Source organism: Colletes gigas, unplaced genomic scaffold (assembly GCF_013123115.1).
Source record: "Colletes gigas isolate AHSC1104 unplaced genomic scaffold, ASM1312311v1 Colletes_gigas_Sc00009, whole genome shotgun sequence".
Taxonomy (NCBI): domain Eukaryota; kingdom Metazoa; phylum Arthropoda; class Insecta; order Hymenoptera; family Colletidae; genus Colletes; species Colletes gigas.
In genome coordinates this window covers 9,119,223-9,146,584 of record NW_025106638.1, presented here as the reverse complement: position 1 = coordinate 9,146,584, position 27,362 = coordinate 9,119,223, and the positions used below count along the sequence as shown (strand labels likewise).

General features: G+C 39.8%; 4 protein-coding genes across 6 annotated transcripts; 1 reads left to right on the top strand and 3 right to left on the bottom strand.

Moving 5' to 3' along the window:
* The first annotated feature begins 290 nt into the window (after positions 1-290).
* Positions 291-4,778, top strand: LOC122397440. The gene is made up of 2 exons (XM_043396592.1): positions 291-2,196; positions 3,139-4,778. Exons 1-2 carry the CDS (start codon positions 1,615-1,617, stop codon positions 3,163-3,165), a joined length of 609 nt encoding a protein of 202 aa, XP_043252527.1. The 5' UTR covers positions 291-1,614; the 3' UTR covers positions 3,166-4,778.
* Positions 4,779-17,280: 12,502 nt separating this feature from the next.
* Positions 17,281-20,265, bottom strand: LOC122397439 (ceramide glucosyltransferase). The gene has a single exon (XM_043396591.1). It carries the CDS (start codon positions 19,159-19,161, stop codon positions 17,965-17,967), a length of 1,197 nt encoding a protein of 398 aa, XP_043252526.1. The 5' UTR covers positions 19,162-20,265; the 3' UTR covers positions 17,281-17,964.
* A 476-nt stretch (positions 20,266-20,741) lies between these two features.
* On the bottom strand, positions 20,742-24,764 carry LOC122397175 (general transcription and DNA repair factor IIH helicase subunit XPB). 3 transcript variants are annotated; one of them, XM_043396136.1, is made up of 14 exons: positions 24,600-24,764; positions 24,251-24,462; positions 24,051-24,161; positions 23,825-23,974; positions 23,572-23,742; positions 23,317-23,508; positions 23,147-23,244; positions 22,956-23,062; positions 22,570-22,866; positions 22,078-22,511; positions 21,808-21,994; positions 21,586-21,734; positions 21,394-21,510; positions 20,742-21,320 (listed from the first exon to the last, which is right to left on the bottom strand). In XM_043396136.1, the coding sequence occupies exons 1-14, from the start codon at positions 24,631-24,633 to the stop codon at positions 21,192-21,194; spliced, it is 2,388 nt and encodes a 795-aa protein (XP_043252071.1). In that variant the 5' UTR covers positions 24,634-24,764; the 3' UTR covers positions 20,742-21,191. The 3 variants fall into 3 exon arrangements, with proteins under 3 accessions (XP_043252071.1, XP_043252072.1, XP_043252073.1); XM_043396137.1 differs by having other exon boundaries at positions 24,251-24,456; XM_043396138.1 differs by having other exon boundaries at positions 24,575-24,690.
* Positions 24,765-25,240: 476 nt separating this feature from the next.
* LOC122397531 (tRNA-dihydrouridine(20) synthase [NAD(P)+]-like) lies at positions 25,241-27,321 on the bottom strand. Its single transcript, XM_043396757.1, has 5 exons — positions 26,882-27,321; positions 26,296-26,809; positions 25,957-26,202; positions 25,510-25,854; positions 25,241-25,422 (listed from the first exon to the last, which is right to left on the bottom strand). The coding sequence occupies exons 1-5, from the start codon at positions 27,072-27,074 to the stop codon at positions 25,314-25,316; spliced, it is 1,407 nt and encodes a 468-aa protein (XP_043252692.1). The 5' UTR covers positions 27,075-27,321; the 3' UTR covers positions 25,241-25,313.
* Between the last annotated feature and the right edge of the window lie 41 nt (positions 27,322-27,362).

The window sequence follows — 27,362 nt, the reverse complement described above, 5'->3', positions numbered from 1 at the left end:
TTGATCCCTATAACTAAATATAATTTATTTAGTATGATTTGAAATTTTTTAATTTCGTCTAAAAATTTCAGTACCTACTCGAATTTTTTTCTCGAAAGTGAGTACGATTTCAGGGGTACGTGTAGTCACCAAAAATGATTGTAGTTAAGCCCCGCAATCAAAAATAATTTTTTCAGAACGATTTGAAATTTTTTAATTTAATTTTTTAATTAGTTTTTAATGAAGCCTCAGTCAACAAATTTATATACTTGATTTTCGTCTTATTTTGGCCTCTAGAATCTCCCATTAAAATTTTTCCCAGGGGTGGCCGAACACCTTGTATAATACTCAACCATGGAACAGTGTAACTGTATTGAGTAGATTTGTTGTATCAGATTATAAATGGATTAAAAGTGGTAGAATTGGATCATTGATTACTGCATAACAAGTTATTTATGTACAAACTAATGAAAGACCACTTAAATATTTAGCTGCATCAATAGAATTTAGAATTGGAATCCATTAAAATGTGACATTTAACGAATTTATGTATCCGGCGAGCATTGCCGAGGGAAGATACCAGGTATACGCAACAGTACATATTGTAAAATAAACCGCTGACGTAACTATTATAATTTCGATCAATGTAAGTGCAGTCACTGGCGTTCATGGATAACGAATTTGTTAAATACATAAATCGGCTTCGTGTTAGAAACGTAGAAATCAAGGAATGCCTGAAGCAGGCCATGTGCTTCTCCTTAGCGCGCCTCCCCCTCTTAAAGGAGGATCGGCCAGAATGTTTAGACAAAGAAGGACCGTACTGTCAAGGATGCCCTCACGACCCTGGTTTTCTGTCAGGGTACAGAACTGTATTGGCTTTTGCCGTGAGCAGATATACGCTACAGTTTTAAGAAGCAAGTCGTGTCGATTTATTTAAAACGCCCGACCGCTATCCAGATCCTGATATCGAACTTTTCTTATATATCAGAAGCGGGATTTACCGTGAGTGCAGTGCACATTTGGAGAGGATACTCGCGTATTGTGTGTACGGACTATTCGAGTGTCCTTGAACAATAAAGTGTGCAGTTAGAGTAAGACTATTTTTAGTGATAAGACGTAGTGTTAATTGTGTATATACTTTTTGTTCGTTGTGTTGAATTTTGTGAACGGATTTTGAACCGTTCGAACGATGGATCGTGCATCGTGCAGTCGATACAGCGACGCGGCGGACCAGCGACCGAGTGTTGTTGAATCGCGGCTTGAGAAGCTGGAAAACATGATGGAGGAGTTTTTGCGGCAATCGCGCGCGCGATCGCATGCGTCCCAACGGCGGGATTCGCGTTCGCGGTCACGTTCACGTTACGTAGCCCGGCAAGGCGAACTCCGCGTAGACGATCACGCAGTCCGCGAAGAAGCGAGTCGGAGTCGCGGAATACCCGTCACGATCGCGTGGAACGGGAACGTTTAGAAACGCGAAGTTCCGCGCCGCGTGCGAAATCACCCAGTTACGCACGCCCAGGGGACGAAAATTTAATGCCCATATAAGACCCATCGAAGGAAGACCTGTCAATAGAGAATTGGGTTCGACACGTGAACGACTTGGCAGCTCGATTCGCATGGGACGACATTAGCGTCATGCGCTTGATCGCGACGAGATTGCGAGGACATGCCCGCCAGTGGTATGATACCCGGATGCGAGTCGCGACCACGTGGGCCGAAACAAAGGTCCTCCTCGTGGCGCAATTCCGGCGAACGATGCCATTTTCCAAGTTGCTGAGGGAAGCAGACTTGTATGAAGCAAAACCCGGACAGGCCCTGGGAGATTGTTGCTTCCAGAAGATAAACTTAATCAGACGGCTGGACATCGACCTGAGCGACGAAAAGATTGTCGACATGGTCATATTCGGCGTACCGGACGAGACAATTGCCAGGACAATCAGGTCGGCGAAGCACACCGATCCCAATGATCTGTATGCGTCGATGTGCACCATGGGCAGCATGCCTGGAAAGGAGGAACGATTGCGGAACAACCGGCAGGTCGTACTTCGTCCACCCTCCGCAACGAAGACGAGCGACGGCCCGAAGAGCAAAACGGCGATCACCTGCTTCAATTGTGGGAGAGTAGGACACCGGGCACGAGAATGCCGAAAGCCGAAGGCAGAGTGCAACAGCTGCAAGAAGCTAGGACACCGACAAGAGAGTTGTCCGGAAAAAGAGGTAACTATGGTACAAGATATTAGGAACCGTATTAATATGTATAAGATTTATGATCGCGGAACCAGTAAAAAGCCAGAAGACTCGTCACACTGAAAAGGTATTATTGAATTTGATGTACTTATTCGGTGTGCCGACGAGGATAATAAGCGATCGTGGAACAAGTTTCACGTCGCAACGGTTCGCTATTCTATGTCGAACGTATGGCATCAAACACGTGCTTAACGCGGTAGCCACACCAAGAGCGAACGGACAATGCGAACGATACAATAAAACTATCGTTGACGCGCTAGCGACAAGTTCGGCAGGCCTGGATCCACGAGACTGGGACATTCAGGTAAACAGGGTGCAAAGCGCAATAAACACCACGTGCAACAAGGGTATCGGTACGACGCCGACCAAAGCATTGATCGGGTGCGACACGAGAACAGTAGCTGAAGGCACACTACTGAGTATCGTACAGGAAGAAACGGATCGGTTGGATTTGGCTGCTCTGCGAGGAAGCATCAGCCAGCACATATCCGAAGATCAACGGAAACAAAAGGAGCGGTATGACCGTACGCGAAAAGAAGCGCGTACGTATGCCGTTGACGAGCTGGTATTGGTACGAATTACCAGTGAACCTGCAACGGGGAGCAGCCGAAAGTTGCTGCCTAAGTACAAAGGACCATTCAAGGTTCGAGCGGTGCTACCGAATGACCGCTATGACGTAGAAGATCTACGGGAATGGGCGAAACGGCTACGAACAGTCGTTGCAGCCGACAAGATGAAACCGTGGATTACGATCCAAGGGGACGACCACGATGATGAACAATAATCATCGATATATCCTTTTTTTTTGTTAAATTAAAGTATCGTTGATTTTAGTACGGATAGTCGTTCGTTAACGATCGACTGTCATATAAGTTCGAATGCAATCTCACATTTATTTGAGTTTGGTTACAGAAACGTCAGGGTGGATCGAAGGCGTGAGGCTTCGATAAGCGCCAGGATGGACTTTGCCCGGCGACCAGGCAAAATCCGGCAAGCGAGGGCAACGGCCTAAGCACCTGACGAGGGAGGAGGACAAATAGGGGTCACTCAACACCGGTCCAACGGGACGGACCCAAGAAAGTTATCCTTCGCAGATACGACGGTATCTTAGCGAGGAAGGGCGTTGAGCCAAACGGACACATACGGTGTCAAAGTTGCTGAGCATAGGTACGCAGGTACCTTAGGCAAATATCCTTCGCGGGTACAACGGTATCTTAGCGAAGAAGGGCGTGAGCCAGACGGACACGACGGTGTCAAAGTTGCTGAGCATAGGTACGCAGGTACCTTAGGCAAATATCCTCCGCAGATACAACGGTATCTTGGCGGGGAAGGACACCGAACCAGACGGACACGAAGGCTTGTCTCAGGCAGGGTGGTTGTCAGTAAGGGATACAACGGTATCCATAGTTGATCGTGAGTGGTGCAACGGTATCACGTCACGACGACAACCTTTTTATTTTCAGCCAAATCAAAGGACTAATTTTATTGTAAAGTCTGAGGGCAGACTTGAATGTCAGTATGGCCGAATGTTAGAAACGTAGAAATCAAGGAATGCCTGAAGCAGGCCATGTGCTTCTCCTTAGCGCGCCTCCCCCTCTTAAAGGAGGATCGGCCAGAATGTTTAGACAAAGAAGGACCGTACTGTCAAGGGTGCCCTCACGACCCTGGTTTTCTGTCAGGGTACCGAACTGTATTGGCTTTTGCCGTGAGCAGATATACGCTGCAGTTTTAAGAAGCAAGTCGTGTCGATTTATTTAAAACGCCCGACCGCTATCCAGATCCTGATATCGAACTTTTCTTATATTCGCGAACATTGTGGGAGCTAACAATAAAATTCGAAGTTCCACACCTTATGTTGGATGACCATTGTTGGTCCTGGATGTAAAACGTATTGAAATATATTGTATTTGTTAAAGTACGCTTATTGCTGTACTCGAAATTCTGGATCGTAAATATCCACAATGGCCGAACAATGTTTGAAAATAACGTAAAGCAAACTTATCAAGACGCAACAGGATTGAATCGGGGCATTTTTTTTATGAAACTGAAAATATTTTCGTAGTTAAATCGATTCACAATTTTGAACGAAGGAGAATTTCCGAGAAAATTCAAAGAATTTTTACCATCTGGAGCGGCACGCACCCAGCTTCGCTTTCATCGTCGATGACCACTTATCCCTGCTCTTGAAACCAACATAAATAATCTTTATCTCGGTTTATTCTGCGGTTTATTTACGTCGTTTGCTCTGTAGGTTTATTTTATTTCGTACGGCCAGATAAATATTATTTATGTTGCTATCACGAGTACAGATAAGATAACGAAGTGAATGAACTTTTTGTCTATTTTCTCTAATAAAAAAAATATTTAACGAAATCATAGTTTTCGTGTTTTTTCAACAATTAAGAATTATGGCTTTGCTATGTAAAATCACCTCAAAGATTATCCATCTGTAGATAAATTTTGTAGTAAATTCTACTGTGCTACACGAACAAAATTGTTAAACATTTGTTCTATAATTATATAATAATTCTTTACTTCTGAAATCATCTAAAATACCCCCTTAAATCATTGCTAAAATAGTTTACTCGTGTAACAAAATTATTTTAAACATTATGTAGATGAGCATCAAATTAAGAAAAAAACGTCAGCGGCAAAGTAATTTAATGGACTTTAATGGTTAAAACGTGAAAATAAATATTCTATTACCGTACAGATTTCGATATTCAATTAATTACGTTTCAATTATTTATTTGTGTAGTAGAAGAAAACAATGACAGTGATGCCTTGGAAATTGGCTGGTTGGTGTCCCCCCATCCCCCATCCCTCAGTCCTTGGAACTCGCTTTTTCCAGCTTGTCTCGGCGGTCAAGTATGTTTATATTAGTAAGTCTACCACGAGACATCTCCATCCTATTCGCACTCGCTGAAAAAAAGACACAAGATTTCCTGGAAGATTAATCTTCCTTCAGATTTGGCCAGTTTCGGTCCCGAACGTCGACCAATATCCAAGGCAACGCTGTACTCGCAAGTTGCATTATAGATAAGGATTTATTTTAAATATGCGTGATAGGTCGACGTCTCTACGAGAATTTTATTTCGAAACGGATCTATTTCTGCAACAAAAGTTTCTATTTAGCAACGATTTGCAAATAATTGCGGAATATAATTCCATATAGAGTACAGATGATTCAGCTAGTATGTTGTAATCGAAAAATATAAGCAGGCCTCAGCTAACTGACCCATTTCGAGTAAATAATTCAGCGAATAATGTAGCTGAAAGACTCGTAATTGATTTATCAAAGACAGGTCAGAACATTACAATAGATAACTGGTTCGACAATTATCTATGGATTACCACATTGCTCGAAGAACGATTGACTGTCATCGAAACGATTCGTGAAAATAATAAGGCACAAGTCGATTTTCATGGAATTTACGAGAGGTAGCTTTTGAAAAATTATTTCACGTGTATCTTTTTTTATCGGCTCACATCCACTTTGAAGTATTAACCCTTTGCGGACCGAGAGCTCTTCACCGTTTCGTTCCAGCAGGTCCGCGCTGGATTCGCAAGTGCGTACCAACCGGTCCGCACAGATTTCACCAATCGCTTATACGCTTGGTAGCGTTTACTTTGGAAAACATTTATGACCTTACTAACGAAACGTACTTATGAATTAGTAGATATATAAAATAAAATTGATCTGTACGCCACGGTGGGTTTGAAAAGACTAAAATTAAGCCCTTAAGTTCAAGATGCATGGTTTATTTCAGAATTACTACACTGTAGCTCTTATCTTATCTTGTTTAGTTTAAAATTGAGATATAGTCGGGTGGAACTTGATACAGGACGCGGCAGAACACAGAGCGATGTCGAGCCACACTCGACATAGGACGCGGCAGAACGAAAAGCGATGTCGAGTCACACTCGACATAGGACGCGGCAGAACGAAACGCGATGTCGAGTCACACTCGACATAGGACCGCAAAGGGTTAAAGCGGGGCATGGTCCGAAAAATGGTTGAGAAACGTTGACTTGAACGAAGAATAACGTATATGCTCTCGACCAGTGTATTTTGCTCGATATTTGACTCTGCGCACAAGTGTGAAAGCACTTTCTCGACGATGAAATATTATTAAATCGGAACATCGTGCTCTATTAACCGATGAATCGTTAATGCGTTTGCTGCGAATAGCAACAACTGGTATTTTAGTTGACATAGATTCATCGGTTCGCCAAATGCCAAGGCCACGCTGCTCCCATAAAAGATGTTCATTAATGTCCATCGATATCTCGCACAGTGGAGCAATTGTATACCAAACGTGGAAAGTAAATTGTTTTCGATAAATATCCACGTTAAAAAACAAAAAATTTACATTGATATTTAACCGAACGCTTAGGCCATTAATATTACACGATTTTTTTTTTAAAACCACATTCACAAATATACGAAAAGGATTACAATTGGCTGATAAGTTAAAACAACATGTTGAAAAGGATCCGAATGTTGAACGAGCTACAAATTTATAAATGGATTTGAAAGTTTGTACGAGTCGTTCGAAGGCATTATTAAAACAACGAGTAAAACAGGCGCCATTGCAATTGATACGAAGCACAGGAGATACTTCAGACGATGAAAGTGATTTTTCTCCGGTAAGAAAACGGGTTTGTCCTAACCGTGTAGCAGAAAATGGCGATGAGTCATGTCGATAGAAATGTGGATTATTGCTAATATATTACTGTCTTCTCTTTTTCATTTTATATTAGTTCATTAACTTGTTTTCATCGCATTATTGCATTTCTTTGCAATACAAACAATTACAAAAAATTCTTTAGTGTATGCATTGCTAATTTTCAAATTGCGTTTTGAAATTCCGATCATTCCGATTTCCTTGACAACGGTAAGAGGTACAAAATTTCTTTTGGTGGTACAAATTAGTACAAATTCAGCACTAAATGTATCCACTTTGATTTATTCATTTTCATTAATTTTAACATTGGTCCTGCCAGCATAACGTTAAACTCGCATCGTTCCGATTTCCTTGATAACGGTAAGAGGTACAAAATTTCTTTTGGTGGTACAAATTACTACAAATTCAGCATTAAATGTATCCACTTTGATTTAATCATTTTCACTAATTTTAACTTTTGGTCCTTGCCAGCTTAATATTAAGCTAGCAGCGCCACGATTTTTTTTAAAACGGCAGGAGGTACAAAATTATTATTTGTGGTACAAATTAGTAAAAAATAAGTACTAAATATTCCACTAGGTCCGATGTGATTCTGCTGCTTTAGTCCTGCTAGCTTAAGGGGCCTTTCTACCTTGTGGGATTAAAAAAATCGATATTTTTTTTTTGCATTTTCCTTTAGTATGTAGTCTCGAAAATATGTCTACCAAATATTAAATTGAAATTCGGAAAACTAACGAAGTTATAGCCTGTTGAAATGTACCGCGCGCAGGTATAACAATTAGACGTGAAACTTTAAAGCTGTTTTTCTCGAAACTACATTTTTCGGCACTGCGTGCGTGATAACTAAAAACTATTCAAGATATCAACATCAAATTTATACAGTATCTTCAGAACTGGTCTCCCTATAGCATGAACTAGGATAATTGCGATATATGCAATACTTTTTCTTTTATTAACAAAAAAGCAACCAAATATATGAAAATATTCAGTATTTTTTCGTAAAATAGCTGCCATTTTGCCATTTTTTGTTTTTTTGAAAAGATCCTAGTGCATGCTATAACCACACTCATCTATATTAAGAATATCGTTGGTTTTAGGATTTCGAATAACTTGTTCGCAAGATATCACGTACGCAGTCGGGTGCCGTTCGTAAAAACTGTTGTTTGATGATCAACAAAAACAGCGTAATCAATAGATATTATGCGTTGCAAAAATTCGTAAATATAGCTAAATATATAATAAATGTACCTACAAAATCCGGAATTAATCGCTCTTTAATAACCCGCAAAAAAAAATCACAAAGAAACACGTATTTTTCATGCCTACAAGGTAGAATGGCCCCTTAAGAGAGGTCTTTAATTGCAAGGGAGAAGGACATACAGCGAGAACTTGTGAAAAGCCAAAACACAACAAATGCTTCCTGTGTGACGAAGCCGGACATTATGCGAAATATTGTAAAAATAAACCGGGAGTCAAAAGGTCCGATACGAACAACGCGAGTAATGTTGTTTTGCACACACAAACGGGACGAGGCCACGAAAAATATTTTAAGAATGCATTCATCAATGGAAAGTATATAAAATCCTATATAGATCTTGGCAGCTCTTCTGTCACCTTGCGTAGGGACGTTGCTGACGAGGCAGGGTTTACGTACTTAGAAGGAAACTTTGAACAATTGATAGACTATGGGAACGGTATTGTTATCCCGGTCGGAAAAATGACGGGTAATCTTCGTATAGATAATGTAGAAGCTAAAGTAACGATACATATCGTACCACCTGACTGCCAAATAATTTCACTTATTGTTGGTCACCCATTTACTGAGCAACCGCATGTGGAAATCGTCAGTCGACCAAGCGAGCTGATAATTAAGGAATTGGAAGACAATCTGCCTAAAATAGCACCTGACGATACACAAAAAAAACCTAAGCTACGTGAAGTAGTTATCGCAAGATGACGCAGTCAGACAAGATGTTTTTATCGACGGTTGGCGCGAAAAGGATTGCAAGGTGGTTCGTGCGAACTTTTTCAGTGTTCAAGGACACGATGAAAAGTATTTATACAACATTAACACTAAGGATGAAACGATAGATGATGATCTTTCGCGTGGGTTTAAATTTGTTGGTAACGGCAAGATGGCGATTTTACCTGTAACCAGGATTAAGGTAAACGTTGAAGACTTCTTTCAAGGCCGACTTACTGACTTTGCGATGCGCAAACCAGAGATGTCGCTAAAAATGAATGTAGTGAACGCCCAAAAAGGTGACATACCAGTGCGTATTTGTAATGTATTAACATTCGATGACATGAACGAAACGTTTGATTTTGGAGGTGTGACTTTCAATCGAAGGCCTAGACCTGAGAAGAGTGCTACTGAAAGTGGACGTACTGAAAAAGGTCCTAAGGGAAAAGGGGCGAAGTTAGCTCCAACCGAACGTGTGATGAAGGTGGGCGGAAAAGAAAGAAAGGACAAGAGAGAGAAACGAACGAAGGAGAGTTTCGCGAAGAAAGAGGTGGAGGAGAAGACAGAGAATGTCGACTCTAAAAATCCTAGCTTAGAAAGTTTGCAGATAAAAGCGAGCAGAGTAAGCTTGGAGACAAGCGCTGATGATGATAGCGCGGACGCTATCAAATTGTCAGGAAAGGCCGAACTGATACCGATTTTCGCGGGCAACGACAACGCGCGTGACGTCATGCGAGAACGACACCGCGGATTGCTGAAGATTCGCGAATAATAGATTTTGCGAGGCAGTCGTCGAACTAATTAAGTACACGTGTACATCTGTAGCTATTCCCTTATAATACTTTCTTAGAATAAATCTTCTTGTAACAAAATGTATTTCTATTAATTGAAATTTAGTATCAATTTTAGAGGGTCAGATGTACACGAACATCGTGATCGCCCTGTATAAATATTACAATATCAATTTGTTGCTAATGACGAATAACGGCGATAAAATAGAAAGTTGGCCGACATGTTCTTTTTTGTGTGACGGTTATTTTCCGATCGTTTCTTTTGTTATCCGATGATAACATGACTAATTCATGAATACGCGCAAGAAGAGGAATGCAGGAATACCCATAATGCAAATTCTCGCATAATTGTTCCGTTGCACGGATCACAATCACACAGCGTGACGCAATCGTTTAAAACAATACAATTTGGAATACAAAAGGAGTTCGTTAAAAATATGGGCAAAGATTGTGCAAAAATACGGCGCAAATAATGGCAGTTACAAGACAATTATTCGTTCTCGTTCGTCTCGCGTCAGGGAAAACAAAAAACAGACGACACAAATCGAGATTGTGGCGACACATGCCAAGGAATGTGACTACAAACATGAAAGCATTCGTGAAATCAAGTTTGGCGTCACAGACCACCTCATAAGTCTCGGTTTCGTATCGAATTTATTTCTTTTATGAATGATCGTATTCACTGTTTGGAAAGAATACCCCATGTTCCAAACAAACATAAAACCGTTCCGTTGTCAACGTAAAGGTCAATGATGGATGTGACACGATTGAGATAATCATTGAATTTTAGTATAGAACTTTATTACAATATATACAATTGCTTGCGCAGATGAAACCGTCACTTGTCAAACTTCAACGCCATATTTGTCGAAACTAGTCTCTCCGAGCTTGGTCTCCCCAAATCGATCTTCACGTAACTTTGCACGCACACAAAATAAACGTATTTCAATGGCTCACAACCGACACGACATCTGCAACCTATTTATTAAAACGTTTCCCTTCTATCGAATTTCGCTAGTATATTTTAAAGTAATGGTTTCCAAACTTCACAGATGGTGCTATATTGTACAAAACGACAAAAAATATACCCTAATAGTTATCAAATCTTGACGACCAATGTAGTAATAAAAAGAAGTGTTCAAGTTATCCACATCATTCTATGTTTAAAATTGTATCTCCCCCCTTAAACTTTGAAAAACACTACTTTAAAGTGTCGTCGCTTCAACGATTATCAACATTTGTTCGTCGTTGTTATTGTTAATTTGTTAAATCTGAGACGCCGAAAGTACGTCTTTTTGTCACAAAACATTTTCAATTACGTTATTGCTTTGATCGGGTAACAAAAACGCTGTTATAGACTCTCTTAAATGAGGAACAAGATAGTTTGAACAATTTAATCAGCGTGTTATTTTTCGATATATTCCCGCATGTATCAGTCACTGAAAACAATTAAGAAATTGATATCCACGATAACGTCACTTCCGTTAGATAAAATTTATCACGATAAAAACAGAGTACACATTCAATAAGCGTTAATAGATATCTTTTCTGAACAAACGAAAAAAAAAACTGTCAAGCACCGTGTTAGTAAAAAAAAGATCATGCAACGATCATGAACACGTAACGCAAACAAGACAGAGTAAGAGAGAGATGGAAATAGCCGATAAAGCACGTGTCCTAATTTCGAGTCGTGAATCGCAGTTGTGGACAAAAGTTAGTGAACCATTTTATTTTAGAAAATTTTTCCTACGTTAACTTATTTGTCATAGACAACAGAAATATAAACAGTCTTTTGCAACTACAATATTTTATCGCGTTACGAATGTAATATAAAAGGGCATGAATTTTTCACGGTTCGTTCGCCAGTTAAGCGAAATTTCTTGGAAAGAGGAGAAGCGAGAACGACCAAATGGATTCGAAGTTCAAGTTAAGATCTCGTCGTCGGTCCTCGTGTTCATCCACGTGCCGGTCGGTCCTCGCAGTGTGGCAATCGCATGACTAAAAGCACCGAAAAAATAATCATAGAAAAGTATGGGCACAGTCCATATTGGAAGATATTCTTAAAACAAAAGAAATCTATACTAAGGCTCTACAATATCTGTACAGACGAATGTACTACAATTTTAAAGCACTGAAATTTTTATATTAATATTTTTAAACGTAATAAAAATAAATATATTTAATAAGTTCCTATAAAAATCTATCTTTGGCCGCCTAGGGTCCGTGAACCGCAGATTAAGCGGTCCGCGTCATTTGTTTCTCGATAAATGTGTCATTTGCGACAGAAGCGCATAATTATTTTTCAATTGTGACATCAGATAATTTATAATTTATTTTTAATGCCGTCTTTAAAAATATATTACCACAAGATATATCATCAATTTTGAATGTACAGTGAAAACTCGATAAATGTCGCTACTCCGGGTCCGGTCAGCAACACTTACGGAATAGGAGAATCGTCTTTCGAATTTGATTGTAGTTTGCCGACGCTTCGAACGTAGAAAGAGTCAGTAGCTAAAGAAGAAAGAGGGACTGAAACTCGGATTTATCGCCCCAGTTTAAATATCCGCGTCAGTGTGACCACACTACTGCACAGAAGAAAGTTTTTTATTTTTTACTTTTTGTTAATAAAAATTTCACTATCATGTTGGGGAGATTTCTCTGATTAAAATGAGGCTAAACACGATATAAATCGGTCAATATTTGGTAGCATAATATTGAATTAAATATTGTACTTGCGAGTCTTTCTCTCTTTATTTATCCTTCTTGTGCTGTCCTTTTCTATGTTCGGAAATATCAAAGAACGACGCATCGAGGTGCTGGCTACATTTATCGAACGGGAGGTAAGTAGCTATTTTCAAACGGAACAGTTCCACCGTTTCGTAAGTGATCAAAAACTGCAACACTTATGAAATAGGGGGTTTCGTTAGCTACCACTGTTCGATAAATGTACCAATCCACTGACCTTGCGAAGATACGAGTACACAATATTTAATTCAATATTATGGTAACAAATATTGGCCGATTTATATCGTATTTAGTCTCATTTTAATTAGAAAAATCTTCCCCACATGATAGTAAAATTTTTATTAAAAAAAAGTAAAAAATAAAAAACTTTCTTCTTGTACAGTAGTGTGGTCACACTGACAGGGACATTTAAACTAAGGTGACGAAGGCAATAAAGATTTTTAAAGAAAGCCGCTACGTCTCCGGTTACACTTCGCCTCACTGGTTCAAGGGGGATCCCCCTAGTGGTGGGGATAAAAATGTATCATTTATGGAACAGCTCTTGAGGACATTTATCGAGTTTTCACTGTAATCTGTTATTCGAGGTTCTAAAAAAACATTTTTCCATATCAGATTTTCGTAAGATTTCACGATCATGGATAAGTTTTTTCCTACATGAACAAATATTTAATGAAAGATTATACGTTACAATGAGAAAATATTTTTCAATCGATCCAAACGCAAAAGTGTAAATACCTTGAAACGAAGAAAATATGACCTGAAACACTTTTATAATCACCGGCACAATTGTAAGTACAAGTGGCCAAGATCACTATGCAGTAGCAACTTGCTACCATGACCTTTGGCAAGAGCACAAAAAAGCTGGAGGTACGCTGAGAGCAAGGATTGTCGGATCGAACTTCAAAGCGACCATCAAAAGCACGAATTACGTAGAAAGACAAAGAGAATGGTCTGAAAATACATTTTAAATTAAATTGTTTTGTAACTCTTTTAAAAAAGAAATAAATTTGATCGCACGGCAATTTTCACGACAATTTCAACCTAATGAAAGTTTCCTAAACTATTTTTGACCTGATATTTTTAAAATTAATATTTTACGAATGTTCAAATATTAGCTCTACATAATGTTATCTTTAAGCAACCATGGAAACATCAATTTTATTAATTCACATAGCTCAACTGGTAGTGAAGCACACGAGGAAGTTAAGACTATTATTATGACACTGAGCATGATAGGCATACGAGATAAAGGTCGAATCTGAACGAACACAATAAGTTGAAATTTAAAATTTGTTTGCGATAGAAAATGTATTCAAAATTAAATATTTTCAATCACGTGACTGAAACAGTAAAATCACATACACGTGGTGGCGGCCAATAACGGCTGACTGGCAAAGTGAGAGCGCCTCAAAGCATTAGAAGTTTGACAAATTCAAAAATTTAGAAAACATTTTTCCACATACTCGAGTAAGAAGACAATGATCCGACCAAGGGAGAGGATTATTCGATAGGTCGTTACATTAAATAATAGTTAACTTACAACAAATTGTGAAAGATGTATCCCGTAAGAAAGAATTGGATGGGAAGCCAACGGTGATCACAGACATTATTTGTCCCTTACTTCTTCGAAAAGGTGACAAGATTTAAAAATACTCAGTTTGTTCTCCCAAGTTCTCGCTTGGACACTATCGAGACTGTTGAGACTGTATCAGAAAAGAAGGGAGCAAGATCGAAGAATACCAATCCTAATTAGAATCAATTGGTATGGTACTCCTCCAGTATTAACTCAACCATTGATTTCTGAAATGTTTACGCCTCCTATCGACATTCGATAGCCTTCGTTGTCCACCAAACCAAGTACTACAAAGAAATCCAAATTTAAAATTGGAAAACCTAAATTCCATGTATCAGAAATAAGAGTCGCGACGAATGCCGATCGGACTGACGCTCGACGCAGCCATTTTGACCGTTAATTTGCGTGCAATACTGCGTGTGTTTGCATACAATGGATTAATCGAGGCGATCAACGGTCAGAATGGCCGAATTGTCAACATGTCTCGATGTTTATATTGTAAGGCCCTGTGAACTTGCCGCGAGGATGTTACGATGATCACCCCGTTCGTAGATATAAAATTCAATCCCGGAGATATCCTGCAGATGGTCTCGTCACCTTGCCCTCTGAGTAAAGACGGGCCAACGTGTCCAAAAACACGCAGTACACCTCCAGTTTTGTAGCACTTCGCACTCTGATATTTTAATACCTATTAGTCAGTCAAAGAACTCACATATACATATATATGTAGAAAACGAAACCGATCTTGAAGCCTGATCAACTACAGGAGTTCCAGTTCCCATTCCTCCACGACGTAACAACGACGAGAAGTTCGTTCGCAGCTGGCGCGAGGAAGAGAATCTAATGGAAGCCGCCGTCGAATAAGTATCACATACTCCAGCAATAGTTAACGTATTAATAAACGCCATACCCTCTTAAACTACTATAATAAATGTGCAAAAGCTAATCACATTATACGTGAAAATTTTATCCCCGCCACTAGGGGAATCAGCCTTGAAATTAGGCACGTTGTCGGACACCGAGTAGCATAATACGATCCGGTCATGAATATACGTGAAATACTAAGGAAAATGCAAAATCTTTGTATTCTTTGTTTCCTTTGCGTACAAATTTTTGTAATATATTCCTGGCACTTTCCTAATTAAAATGAGACCAAACACAACGTAATTTGAATAATATTTACACGAGAGTTCAAAAGAGAGTTGCAGAAATTTTTTAATTTATCGCTTTGATTACAGATTACTGGGTGATTAGATTTCGGTTATCTGGAGAAACCAACGACATAATAACACCAAGGGAAATGTCTGAACGACTAAGAATACAGCTATTCAGTTTCTATCGCCGTGAGACACAAAAAGTGAGAAGGTTCGACGCTAGAGGACATCATAAAACCCTTTCGACTGTTGCGCGATTGTGACGCGGCGAAGAAACGTTCGTACGAGACAAACGTTACGTTTTGCTGGCAAGCTTATCGTCGTCTACCATTTGAATTCTAATAATCTTTTTCTATCTATTGCAACGATAAAAATAACAAAGATGCAAATATTCTAAACTCATGCGACACTACGTCAACAAGGCGTTAAGTCGATCGCGATAACTTTCTCCGTTGTTGTGTTTTCTCGCGGGAATGGTTTTATTAAAACACATCGATTATTTCGCGTTGCTTGTATTGCGATAAGGGACTTAAAAGTCCGTCTAGTTCCTATGCATCGAAGAAGGGTCGGATATATCGATTATTCCTTGTTATCGGTTAACGTAATCCATCTGTCACAGATTAAGTAAAATTGCACAAGTGCGACGATACACATTCGCACGATACGACTTTTTGACCGATTCCCAGTTATGTTTGCATTTCCGTGGCACGTTCAGCTCTCGAACGCGAACGTATGAATTAATCGATTCACCGTGGTGTGCACAAGCTTTTATATTCACGCTAAGGCAAATCGGTCGTTTGTTGAATCAATTGTTTTGCCGTCTTGCGTAATATTATACATACCACGGGCATTTTATATGTGCGTGTACACGATAAAATTATCGGTTCGGCCGTTTTTGACATACGGTTTTGTGAACGATCGGAACGGAACCGTATTATGTATGAAGTGTAATTAAAATTTTAAATTATCCGCCGACATTTTGGTGAAATCCATGACATAAAATATGAGTTGCATTTGCTTTTGAAAGCAATAAATAAATAAGTGTTGGTTTCGTTTTATAATTTAGATCGCTTCACGGTGTTAGTTCGTTTTTATCTCACGTTCGTTAAACGTCCGATGATTTATGGACGGGAACGTATCTCACGAGCGACAGAAGACGACAGAATACCGATACAAGATTTCGAGGAATCGGACGTGACGACGGTAAAAACAAAACATAATGACATATATCCGTGGCCACCCTCTTGGAATGTAAATAGAAGTATGAAGTAAACGAAGAAAGTAGATGGCAAGAACTGGATGTTCCACCCAAAACAAGTTCATCTAAATATCTCATCTATGTGCGATGATACGGAACTGTATAGTTATCAATCTGATAAAATGATCTTACTATCAGGGAGCAGAAATAAATATCGAGGTTGCAAATATAATATCGGTTTTAGTTCTCGAAACAGTTATGAACATTGGAAAAATGTTATAACTGCTATAGTTATATCGGTTTTAGCTTATTTCGGTTTCAATTACGGTTCTTCGGAACAGATATATCTGTAACAGCTACTGTTACTGTATAACTGTTTTAATTCAGAACCAATGTATGTATAATAATTTGAGACAGTTATTTTAGGAATCGTTTCAACCAGTGGATAAATATGTAAAATAATTGAAAATCGTGTCCATACGTGCGTATCTGAGGGTATATATCTGACGGTTATGGTATTTACGTAAGACGCGTGCGCGTGCTGTATGCGCGCACGCAACATCCTTTTATCAGGTGTCTATGACGTGCGTATACGGCGTGTATTTATTTTTTGTCGATCAAACGTAATGCAAATATAGTAAGTAGCGTATGCGTAATAGAATAATGTATCGGACATTACGGAAAGAAAGAAATACCATACGCTGTTCCGCGCATATGGTAAAATGTTCGTATTAACAAACGTGACCAGACGTCCCGAACGTGGCATGATACGCCCCATTCTGATAAATTTTCAAGATAAATTTCAATTACAGTTGTCCCTCGAAGTACGCGGTTTTCAAAGTCGCGGTCTTTCCGCCGCAGTGAATGACAACTTTTTACAATTTTTTTTTTACGATATAAATCCTTCGATGATAGATACATTAAAATTAAAATAATTATGCGGATTTTCAGTTACACGATACGTCAACGTCCCGGACCCCCGCGTACTTTGAGGGACAACTGTATTGTTTTTATTATTATCTTTTTCATTTGTTTATATTTAATAAATATTAAATAAATATTTTTTTTCGTTTCTTTTATAATAGTAACAATCTTATTTAACGTCACAATATGTTTTATTAAGCTTCGCGAAACATCCTTATGTTCGTAGAATGAGTTCGTTAAAAAAAAAAAGAAACAAACAAAATGTTACGGACGATTCCGTACGAGGAAAGGAGGTACGTTTTCAATTCGTGCTATCCCACGCTGGAATTTGTTTTCTATGTATCTGGTCACATTGGCCTTACTTTAACGCATTGTGGACCGCCTACATTAATTGACGTATTTATTCTTTCAGACGTCACCGAAATTCCATCGTTAAGTAAAAGACGAGTAGCAAAAGTGACAAGTGTACCCCTCCCCTCCCCTCCCCCCTTCCCATAGGACTAAGAAATCGAAGATGCCGACAATGAGAAGAAGTTTCGTTCCCGGTGTCGATCGCGACGCTTCTCTTAAACATCTATTCGCAAGCAATATTTTGTAGTATTTTAAGCATGGTCCACAATGTGTTAATTGAACTAAGAGAATGAAAGTAAAGCAAGACGAAGAAAAGAAAAAAAGAGAACGTGTATCTTGTCGTCCTCTTTAGTATTTGACTTTCGCCTTAACCTCTTCCGCAACGCCGCCCCACCTGAGCTTATAAACGCGCGATCGCCACTGTATCAGAGGATCTAGAACCGCCTGGAGGAAAAGATAGGGCCTGGTGATCTCGCTGAGCAACCATCCACAAACGAACTCTAATTTGTTGAACGGCAACGGGCCGTTTTGCACGATGCACAATAACGTCCAGTCGAGCATGAACCACAACAGTATATGTACCAAATAAAAAACAAGCGAGTCCCACTCGAATAGTACGCTCGCTGCCCAGGAAGCACAGGCACCCAACACTAAACACTCTGTCAACGGTTCGAAAACAATAATGGTGGGCAGCATGGCCACCCTGAGCTTCGCCCACCTTCGTAACCTCGCGTGGAAGGAATGCAGCTCACAGTGGCCACTGTTCTGCAATGCCGGTTGCGAGGACACCGTGACGCGCCAGCCGCGGTCGGCCAACGCCTTCGCGTAGAAAAAGTCCTCCGCCAGATACACACCGAACGTTTTCAATCCGCCGACCTCGTCGAGGGGCGCCTTCCTCAGTAACGCCGACATCCCCGTGTGACAGTTTATTCGTAGTATATCGGCGGCGAGGTATATCCGCGACTGCACCGTGCCGAAGAATATTTTCTCGTATACGGCGGCGAAACCTTCGCGGTCGCAGGTGAACGGCATCTGATGCACCAACGCGACATTGTCCGTCATGTAATTGACCATATCCAACAGCGTGTCCTTCTTCATCTTGATACCACTGTCACTGATCAACACGAACTCGTGTTTCGCCGCCTCGTACGCCGGCTGCATATTGTTGATTTTCGGATTCACGCCGACGTTACGGCCGCCGATAAACAGGCTCGAGTCCACTTGCGGATACCTTTCGATCAGTTTACGCACTAGCATCAACACAGGATCCGAGTCGTCTTCGACGCAGAATAACAGTTCGTAACAAGGATACTCCATGGTGAAGAACGTCTCCAAATTGCTGAACAGATTTGGATCTACGCCCATCAAGGGCTTTATGATTGACACGCCGGGCAACGGCGTCTCGTAGGTTGGTACTTGGTTTACTTTACGGTGCAACTTCCAGCGACCGGTTATCAATGCCAGCACATGAAGGATCCACATCGCTGACCAGAATACCATGAAAAATATCGCGAATCCGTAGAGGGTATATATCATGGAGTTCATCTTCGAACAAGGATCCTCGTATCTCTCGGAGGTCTAACCTCCCGGGCGGTGGGGGGCTGGCTTCTCTGCTCGCCTCTCACCTCGCCGCGCCGTGTCGTCGCGATTATTATTCGATCCTTTTTTCCTGTCTATCGATCCGAACGACGATCACGAAGCCCGCCATCCATCCGCGCGGAGAGAACGATGTCCGCGGCATCCTCGACGTTCCCGTCGTGCCGCGATCACGATACGCGCCGTTGTATCGTGACGCGTAGGGCCATCGGTGTAGCGTTTTCGACGACTTCCACGGTGCGGCACCGTTTTCACGGCGATCGCAGCAGCAGCAACGACGACGACGACGACGACGGATACGCGGCCACCGCTTCCAACACATTCACGCGCTAGCTTCCCTCGCGTTTAAGGAGGGTGGCCGTCCACGACCTTACTGCCGTTCGAAACGCCGGCACGCTGCCGACGACGACCAATCTATCCACGTCCTCTCTCTCTCTCTTTCCCTCTTGCACGACTTCTTTCACTTTTATCCGTAACGGACAAGGATCGCTTGCATTCACCGATCACTGACATATACACAACCGAAGCACCCTCTTTGACGCGACGCAGCCACCGAACAATGCTCCCCAATTTTCACCGATGCATTGAACTTTACCCCTCTCGACGACGCGCCGAACCTCGTTTACTTGCTGTCGTTCTTCCCTCGGCGGTTCTCGAACAATGCCCGACGTACACCGTCGTCTTCTTCTCTTCCCCGGGATGGATATTTCCTCTCGGGTCCGTCGCTCGTGACGCATTCGCGGGTCTTTCGCGTTCGATGCCCGGACACCAGGTCACGAACACGTTCTGCCGCCGATGTTACTGCACGGTTATGTGCCGCGTTCACGGACAACTTCGACCGACCGTTTCTCTTTCACGACGACGATGCGCCTTCGCGGACTTGTCTCGTTCTGGTTCGCCCGTGGCTACGGCACTGGCGTCGCGTGCCGATGCATGTCATATTCGAAGGTTGAACTTTCGTCGAATGAACGAACGAACGCGACGCTCGCGGATAAAGACAATTGTGAGGTGAGGGTCGAATAAACAGCGTACGAACAACCGAACATGCCTCGGATACACACACTACGACGCACCGCTATCCGTCAACGGGACAACTGGCTGCATGTGACAACCGGCAGCTCGTACGGCCAATTTACACCTAGATTCAGAGCGAACGCGTCATCGGCTGCCACAGCCAACTGACACCTCGCGCGCGTAACCCGTTACTTTTATGAAAAATGGGGATGTATTCGCGCCGTGCCGCGGGTTCGATACTCTTAATCAGCCGGAAAGGCGTGTCTTTGTCCAACAAGATACTGGGCTTTTCATTATCTCAAATTGTTATCTGTTCACCGTCGTTTACACTTGCTCGACTTACGAAATTAGAATTAAATATTGATCGAACCAATCGTTTCATGTTGCCGTTCAATCGACGCGTCAAATAAATTAACGGGTTAACATTATTTCTTATTTGTTTATTTATTCTTCGGTACATATTTTTCAACTAATATTTTTAACGTAAATATTTATTCGTATCGTCTACGAAAAGCTACCTACGATTACTATAATACCTACCATATTACGAGTACATACATACGTACAAGCAAAATGTTATCGCTTCGAGCCAACAAATTTATTGGAAATGTCTTTATCGCATTACTTGAGTCAACCGACCATCGGGTTTACATTTGCGTAAATTGCATTACTGCCACGTAAATCGTACGAGCAAGCGTATCAAGTTTACCGAGAACTAACAGGCATGAAGTGCTTGAGATATAGACGGTGTGATTATTGATTGTCGCTTTCGGAAAACATGTTCTAAAAACAACTTTGTCCATGACAATACCAAGGGAACGGTATGGAATTAGAATTTCGATCGACCAATTTATCCTTTTTTATCAAACATACAAAATCCACACGTACGAAAGTTACTCTTTAATCAATCACATAAATAATAATAAATGTAAAATATATTTATATACATATACGATCGAAGGTAATTATGTTCGGAACTTTTTAAACAAAGGATGTTTATTCGCTGTGGATGAACCAGGAGCTTTCTTGTACTCGTAGTAAACTGCGTCATCTGCACCAGACATCGACGTCATGTTACCAGCTTTCCGTAGAATCTGGAACAATCGTTTAAATAAAATTTAAAACGCATTCTTTCGAATAATATTCCGTCGATACGATGTATGTTACCGGTCTCGGTCCTTCTCCAGGTATTCTTTCTTCGTCTGCGTCCATATCACTAGCAGACAAAACTTGTTGCAACAAATGACCCTGCTCCTCTCGAGTTGCGTACATCAAGTCTGGCTCCTGTATCAAAAATTAAGCAAATAGGATTTGAATCGTTCTTACAGCAAGTTTGTCAAATTCCAAAATAATATATACCTCGTCCATTCCAGCAAGCTTTGTAATAACTTTATACGCGTAGCCTTGGTTCACGAGAAACCGTTGACGTTTCCTCGAGTAGTTCATTTCCATTGTGTCTTGCGATACCAAGGTATAGAAGAATGCATTGTACTCTTCCGCGATAGCACCTGTAAGAAAAAATATTAAAATTGCAACGTTCGAGACACGAGAATGTCCCGCTTAACGCATACTGGTTTTTACCTTTTTTAGCTCTTAGAATTCGTCCTAATCGTTGTGCTTCCTGTCGCCGTGAACCGCCATGCGAGGATATTTGAATCAAAACATTGGCTTCCGGTAAATCGAAAGACGTATCTGCCACTTTACTCACGAATATCGTATTTACTTTGGTATTGAATTTAAAGTTTTGTAAAATTTGTATTCGTTCGCTCTGAAATTAACATTAAAACGATATCATGTATTTTTAAGTTGACAGTGTATTTATTTATATATTAGTAATATATCGATACTTACTTGACTAGTTGGACCGTAGATATACGGTTTATTCATTTTAATGGCATAATGTTTCAAAGCAAAAACATTATCGGAGAAAACGATGGTCTTGTCACCGCGTCTTTCGTGGTATCGTATTAAGTATTGACAACATCGAAATTTATTAGGATTCATCACATAGAGTAACAGCTTTTTACTCATTTTGCAACCAAGATATTCTCTGTAAAATTCTGGCGTCATAGGACACCAAACTTCAGCACACTGAACTCTCGCAATAAAGCCTCTCTTCTGCAATTCCAACCAGTTGGCCTCGTACAATTTAGGTCCGATCAAAAAGTTCAGATCAGCAATTTTATCGTCCTCTCGCAACAACGTCGCGGTCAAACCCAATTTACAGTGAGATTGAACGATCGTTAAAACCCTTCTGAACATTTTTGCAGGAATTGTGTGCACCTCTAAAAATGAACGCGTTAACCGATTCGATTAAATGACAATCCAATTGAAATAGATTACCATCTAAGACCATGATTCCCCATTCTTGTTCCTGAAGCCATCGCATAGTTTGCTCTGCCTCCCAAGAACGTTTCTGAGTATGAGTAATCATTGAATACGTGGTAACTAAAATTCCACATCCCATAGGTTTGTCTTTGGCTTCGCTTGTAAATCGACAGATCATCGAATCGTCTGCGGTCGACCACATCTTAAATTGTTGTTTCCATTGTTCCACCGATACTCCGGAATTACACAATACTAATGCACGTTTTCGTACCGTACAACAAGCCGTTACTCCGACTAAACTTTTACCGGCACCTATTAGTAGAAAAATTAGGATGTTTCCGATCGAATACATCCATTTCTCTAATTGGCAATGATAACGATGATGACGTTACGCAACTTACCACAAGGTAAAACTATAACGCCGGATCTAGCACGTCCATTTCCAAACATTTTCCTCAAACTCTTTTCCTGATAGGGCCTCAATACAGCCGATGGTTTTAAATCTATACTAATTGTTCAACACGTTTATTTTTCACAAATTCCTTTTTACTTACATAATATATACTTAGATAATTCGAATAATTATACTTACTTTATGTCTGGATTTACGGTGTCGTTACGGAAATCGTATTCTGCTAATAAGGGATGCTCCAGCTCTATACATCTCTTTTGTATGACTTCTATTTTTTCCTGCGGTAAAATTTTGTTATACTCGAGAATGATTATGCACGTACTTCACGAATCGAAACAGAAGTTATATACCTGATTCACTTCAAAACTAACGGTTTTTAATTCTTGTTCTTCTTCTTCATCTTCGTCTTCTTTGTCCATTTTATCGTAAAACGTGGTTATATCTTCAGGAACGGTAACTGTTTCCGGCGGAGCTTGTTCACTTGGTACTTCGGTCGTTTTGGGGGTTACAGCTGGAACAGTGGTCGTTGGTTTTACTCCAAACTGCAAGAGAAATCAATCGATATTGCGTTTTGTCGAAAAATCGCTGCGCGGATATATTACTACCTGCGGAAGTTTTGTTTTGCTTTGAATATTTGTAATTATTTCCTCTTTCTCGTCTTCTACATTCTTTCTCAGTCTGCATTCTTGAATTACTGAATCTTTTAATAACTTTTGTAATACATCGGGGTAGGGAGATTCAACAAAATATTTGTTGTGTTTTAACACTAGTTTTACCTGCGATAAAAATAAAATGTTTAGATATTATTTAAGGTACTGCATTTTACAAATATTTATGATTTGTAATTAACGTGTTTACCTTGCCATACGACAGTGTACACAATTTTATAAACTCTATAATTCCATCAGGGATGCTGGTCTTACTGAGTCTTTTTAAATATTCTACAATATCATGCGTTTGAAGACCAACGCTAACAGCAGCATACAAGGAATAAGCGGTTAATTTATACTGTGAAGCAAAAACATATTATTAATGTTCTTTGCAAATTTTACTAAACCATAATTTTAAAATTAGGTAATTTTACCTCGTGTATATGTTCCGGACGACACACAGGTTCTGAGATAGCGATCAAAAAGTCATGGGCATGTTTATAAACAGGCGAGAAAGACTCTAGAAAAATATGTCCATTTGGTGCCTAAACAAATGATCTTTATTTAAGTAATAATCTAATATTGATCTTTCAAAGAGAAGGTTAAAAGATGGTATTTAAGATTAATATCCTACCACCCAAAGTGGCCTCGAAATGCAATCTGGCTTTAGAATCATTTGCGAACGATAATCTTTCGCGCCAAACTCGTCTTCTAATGCTGTTTCATCTTGCTTTTCGACATCATTTTTGGCTGCGTCCGGTATACCTTCAGCTTCGTTATCGTCCAAAGACTCGTCGTCATTATACTCTTCAGGATCTTCTTTACGCTTTTTCCATTTACCTCTATCTGCAAAAACAGACAGATACCAGATAACCTTTTGTTCAACTGCCAATATTTATTTACAGGAGACGTTACAGAATCTTTTATAAAAGGAAAAAGCTAGTTTCGTAGAGATTACATTTTGCCCAGCTTTAATTTCGTACCGTTGTCTTTTTTGAAACGTTTCGGCGGACCCATTGTTCATTAATAGTCAGTAATGTACTTTATATTGTTGTTGAAATAAAATTATTAATTTACGTTAATTGCAGTTATAACTTCAACTGAACTTAGCAATAGTAACTCTGTGCTCGGCACTGCTCAATCTTAAATTGACAGATTGGAACGAATGTAATCAGATAGTTTGATAATCTGATTCGGATCTTCAGCTTCGTTATTGGACGATAGTGGACAAAAGTAACGAGAGAATCAAAAAGACATTATTCAACAAATTCGTAAAGATTTTCATTTTGATTTTTTAATATTAATTTGATTTTCTAATAGTATCTCAATTAAGAAATTTGAGTGAATTTTATTCGATAAAAGTATGGGTAAATGAGCCTTTTTAGTACTATTTTACAGGGCCGTTCCTGGTGGGGGTGCAAAAAGTGCCCCCGTAGGCCGTTTATTATGCAAGCTGAAAAAAAGAAGAGTTCAGGACTTCCAGGGCAGATAGTGCTCGCCAAAAAGAGGAATAAAGTCCTAATAAACATAAATTGAAAATATTACGCAAATGTGTAACAGAAAAATCCTTTTATTGACAATAGAACCGATTAAAAAAATGAAGAACATATTTCGTTTGTTGGCGGAAAATATCCTTGAAAGTATGTTGGGCTTTCTTGATACATGATAAATCTTTCCTATTTTCCAATTGTTCGACATCAGGAAAGTATACTGCCACTCGCAATAAGAGCTTTCTCGCTGACTAGACTCAAAGAAAAGAGGCAAACTAACGCAGCACCTTGTTCTGCCCCTTTTTTATTCTTTTCCCTAAAAATAGTCCAGAAATCGAATTCTATATTATTTAAAAAATTACGTGTATTTGCATCTATATAATACTATATGTCATCTATTTACCAGAAGGATGATCCAAATTTTCTTCCATCGACAGTAACAACGGAACGGAAAAGTTTTTCTTTTCTATGCGTATCGTAGTGCGGCATTTTCTTTCTGTGCGTTTGCGCCCATTTAAATAATACGGTTTTCGGTAATTCAAGATCTGTCGCATAATTATTTCTTAAGAATGCACAGTGCATCAGAACTACATCTTCATCGTCCGATAGTTTTCTTTTACCAGACGACTGATCCTCGTCCTGTTTATCCTCGTTTCTCATTGGAAAAACTTGAGATCTGCCTAGCAAACCTTTTTCTTTAAATTCCATTCTCTTCGTACGACAATAATCGCTTAATTCCCATACGTCGCTACAATAACATAAATGTAATGTGCAAGATGACCCACCTAATTTGAGCAATTTCCCGATAAATTTACATTTCCAGAAGTCGCTCAAACTCTTTAATTCTTACCATATCTGTTCCAGAGTTTGAGAATTAAGGAATTTTTTGCCTAAAGCTGACTCCTGTTGTTCACGAAGGATATTTTGTATACAGTATTTGGTATTGGAAGGTGGATTGTCGCAATCTACAGCGTATTTAACATATGCTTTGATTACATCTTCCATGGGAACTAAACCTTCTTTACGAAATATCGAACAATTCCACTGGGCAGCACGAGCGAGCATCACGCTGCTACATCCAGTTACTTCTTTAAATCTGCAAACAACTATAATTACTTTTAAACTGTATAAATAGCAACATATAAATTACGTTACTAATAATCTGCAAGGAAAGTAAGCGCAGTATTACTTAAAAATGTCGGAATATTTCTGTATATCGTTCGAGCCGCCGTTCGCTATGACTGGTATTGAAAGTTTCTCCGAAATTTTCTTTAGAATTTCATTGCGATTTGCGTGCTGTGGTTTTTCATGAACAGTCCGACCGTGAACTGCTATAGCCGATATACCAGTCGACGCCAGAAGTTCACAAAGTTCTAAAGTTTTGTCTAGGTCCGGTAACACACGAATTTTACACGTTACTGGAATGCTCAAATTATCAACTAATGTCTTCAGAATATTCGTTGCCACCTCTGGAGTCTGTAGAAGAGCGGCTCCCATTTTCCCTACTATAGAAAACAGTTTTGGACATCCCATATTGAGATCTATTCCAGCAACGTCTTGCTCTACCATTTTGGCAACTTGTAAAGCTCTTGTTGCACTGCAAGAGCCAATTTGTAAAACTACTTTATCTTGCTCTCTACTACAGGTCCGAAAAGTTACCGTACAATCTGTTTTGTCTATATAGTCAATTGTTTTCAGAACATCTAAAAATAAGTTTATTTAAATAAATTTTTCATTTTTTTTTTTGCAACCTTATACTATTGATAGTGTCTTACCATTAACGCGTCGAAACGATCGCAGTAATTTCCAGTCTATTAATTCCTCTGTATATACAATATCTGCACCATAATCAAGTGCAAGAAGGCGCATAGGAAGTGTGCAGATGCGCACCATAGGCGCCAATATAACTTTATTCTCGTACGTTAAACGTGTTCGTTCTGACATTGTCGTTGTTTCTTCTATCATCATATTGTCAATACGTTCTAATATTTAATTCGGTTTTTACAAGTGTGGATACAATAACATAAGGAAAACATAACCTACTAGCGAGACAAAAAATTAATCACAGTTCGTCGAATAATATAATTATTCTGTGTCATCGATCTTTAGTTATGTATGACGATTTTTGAAACGTCACTATTACAATTGATCATCATCTGCCCGTTTACGCATTTCTTCTCGTGGCACGGTAGCACCACAGAAGCAATGTTACTACAAGTGCCATTGTTCTGTGCACATGGCGATTGCTTTTATGCT

What these genes read in the sequence shown, in the direction of transcription:
- LOC122397531 (XM_043396757.1), bottom strand. Translation starts at nt 27,074, where the DNA reads ATGATGATAGAAGAAACAACGACAATGTCAGAACGAACACGTTTAACG. An exon ending in AAATATTCCGACATTTTTAA is followed by an intron (nt 26,203 to 26,295) that starts GTAATACTGCGC and finishes AGTTGTTTGCAG; the next exon opens with ATTTAAAGAAGTAACTGGAT. An exon ending in CAAACTCTGGAACAGATATG is followed by an intron (nt 25,855 to 25,956) that starts GTAAGAATTAAA and finishes ATGTTATTGTAG; the next exon opens with CGACGTATGGGAATTAAGCG.
- LOC122397175 (XM_043396136.1), bottom strand. Translation starts at nt 24,633, where the DNA reads ATGGGTCCGCCGAAACGTTTCAAAAAAGACAACG. An exon ending in TTAGTTTTGAAGTGAATCAG is followed by an intron (nt 23,245 to 23,316) that starts GTATATAACTTC and finishes ATTTTACCGCAG; the next exon opens with GAAAAAATAGAAGTCATACA. An exon ending in AGCTTGCTGGAATGGACGAG is followed by an intron (nt 21,511 to 21,585) that starts GTATATATTATT and finishes TTTTTGATACAG; the next exon opens with GAGCCAGACTTGATGTACGC.
- LOC122397440 (XM_043396592.1), top strand. Translation starts at nt 1,615, where the DNA reads ATGCGCTTGATCGCGACGAGATTGCGAGGACATGCCCGCCAGTGGTAT. An exon ending in AGAGTTGTCCGGAAAAAGAG is followed by an intron (nt 2,197 to 3,138) that starts GTAACTATGGTA and finishes GTTTGGTTACAG; the next exon opens with AAACGTCAGGGTGGATCGAA.
- LOC122397439 (XM_043396591.1), bottom strand. Translation starts at nt 19,161, where the DNA reads ATGAACTCCATGATATATACCCTCTACGGATTCGCGATATTTTTCATG.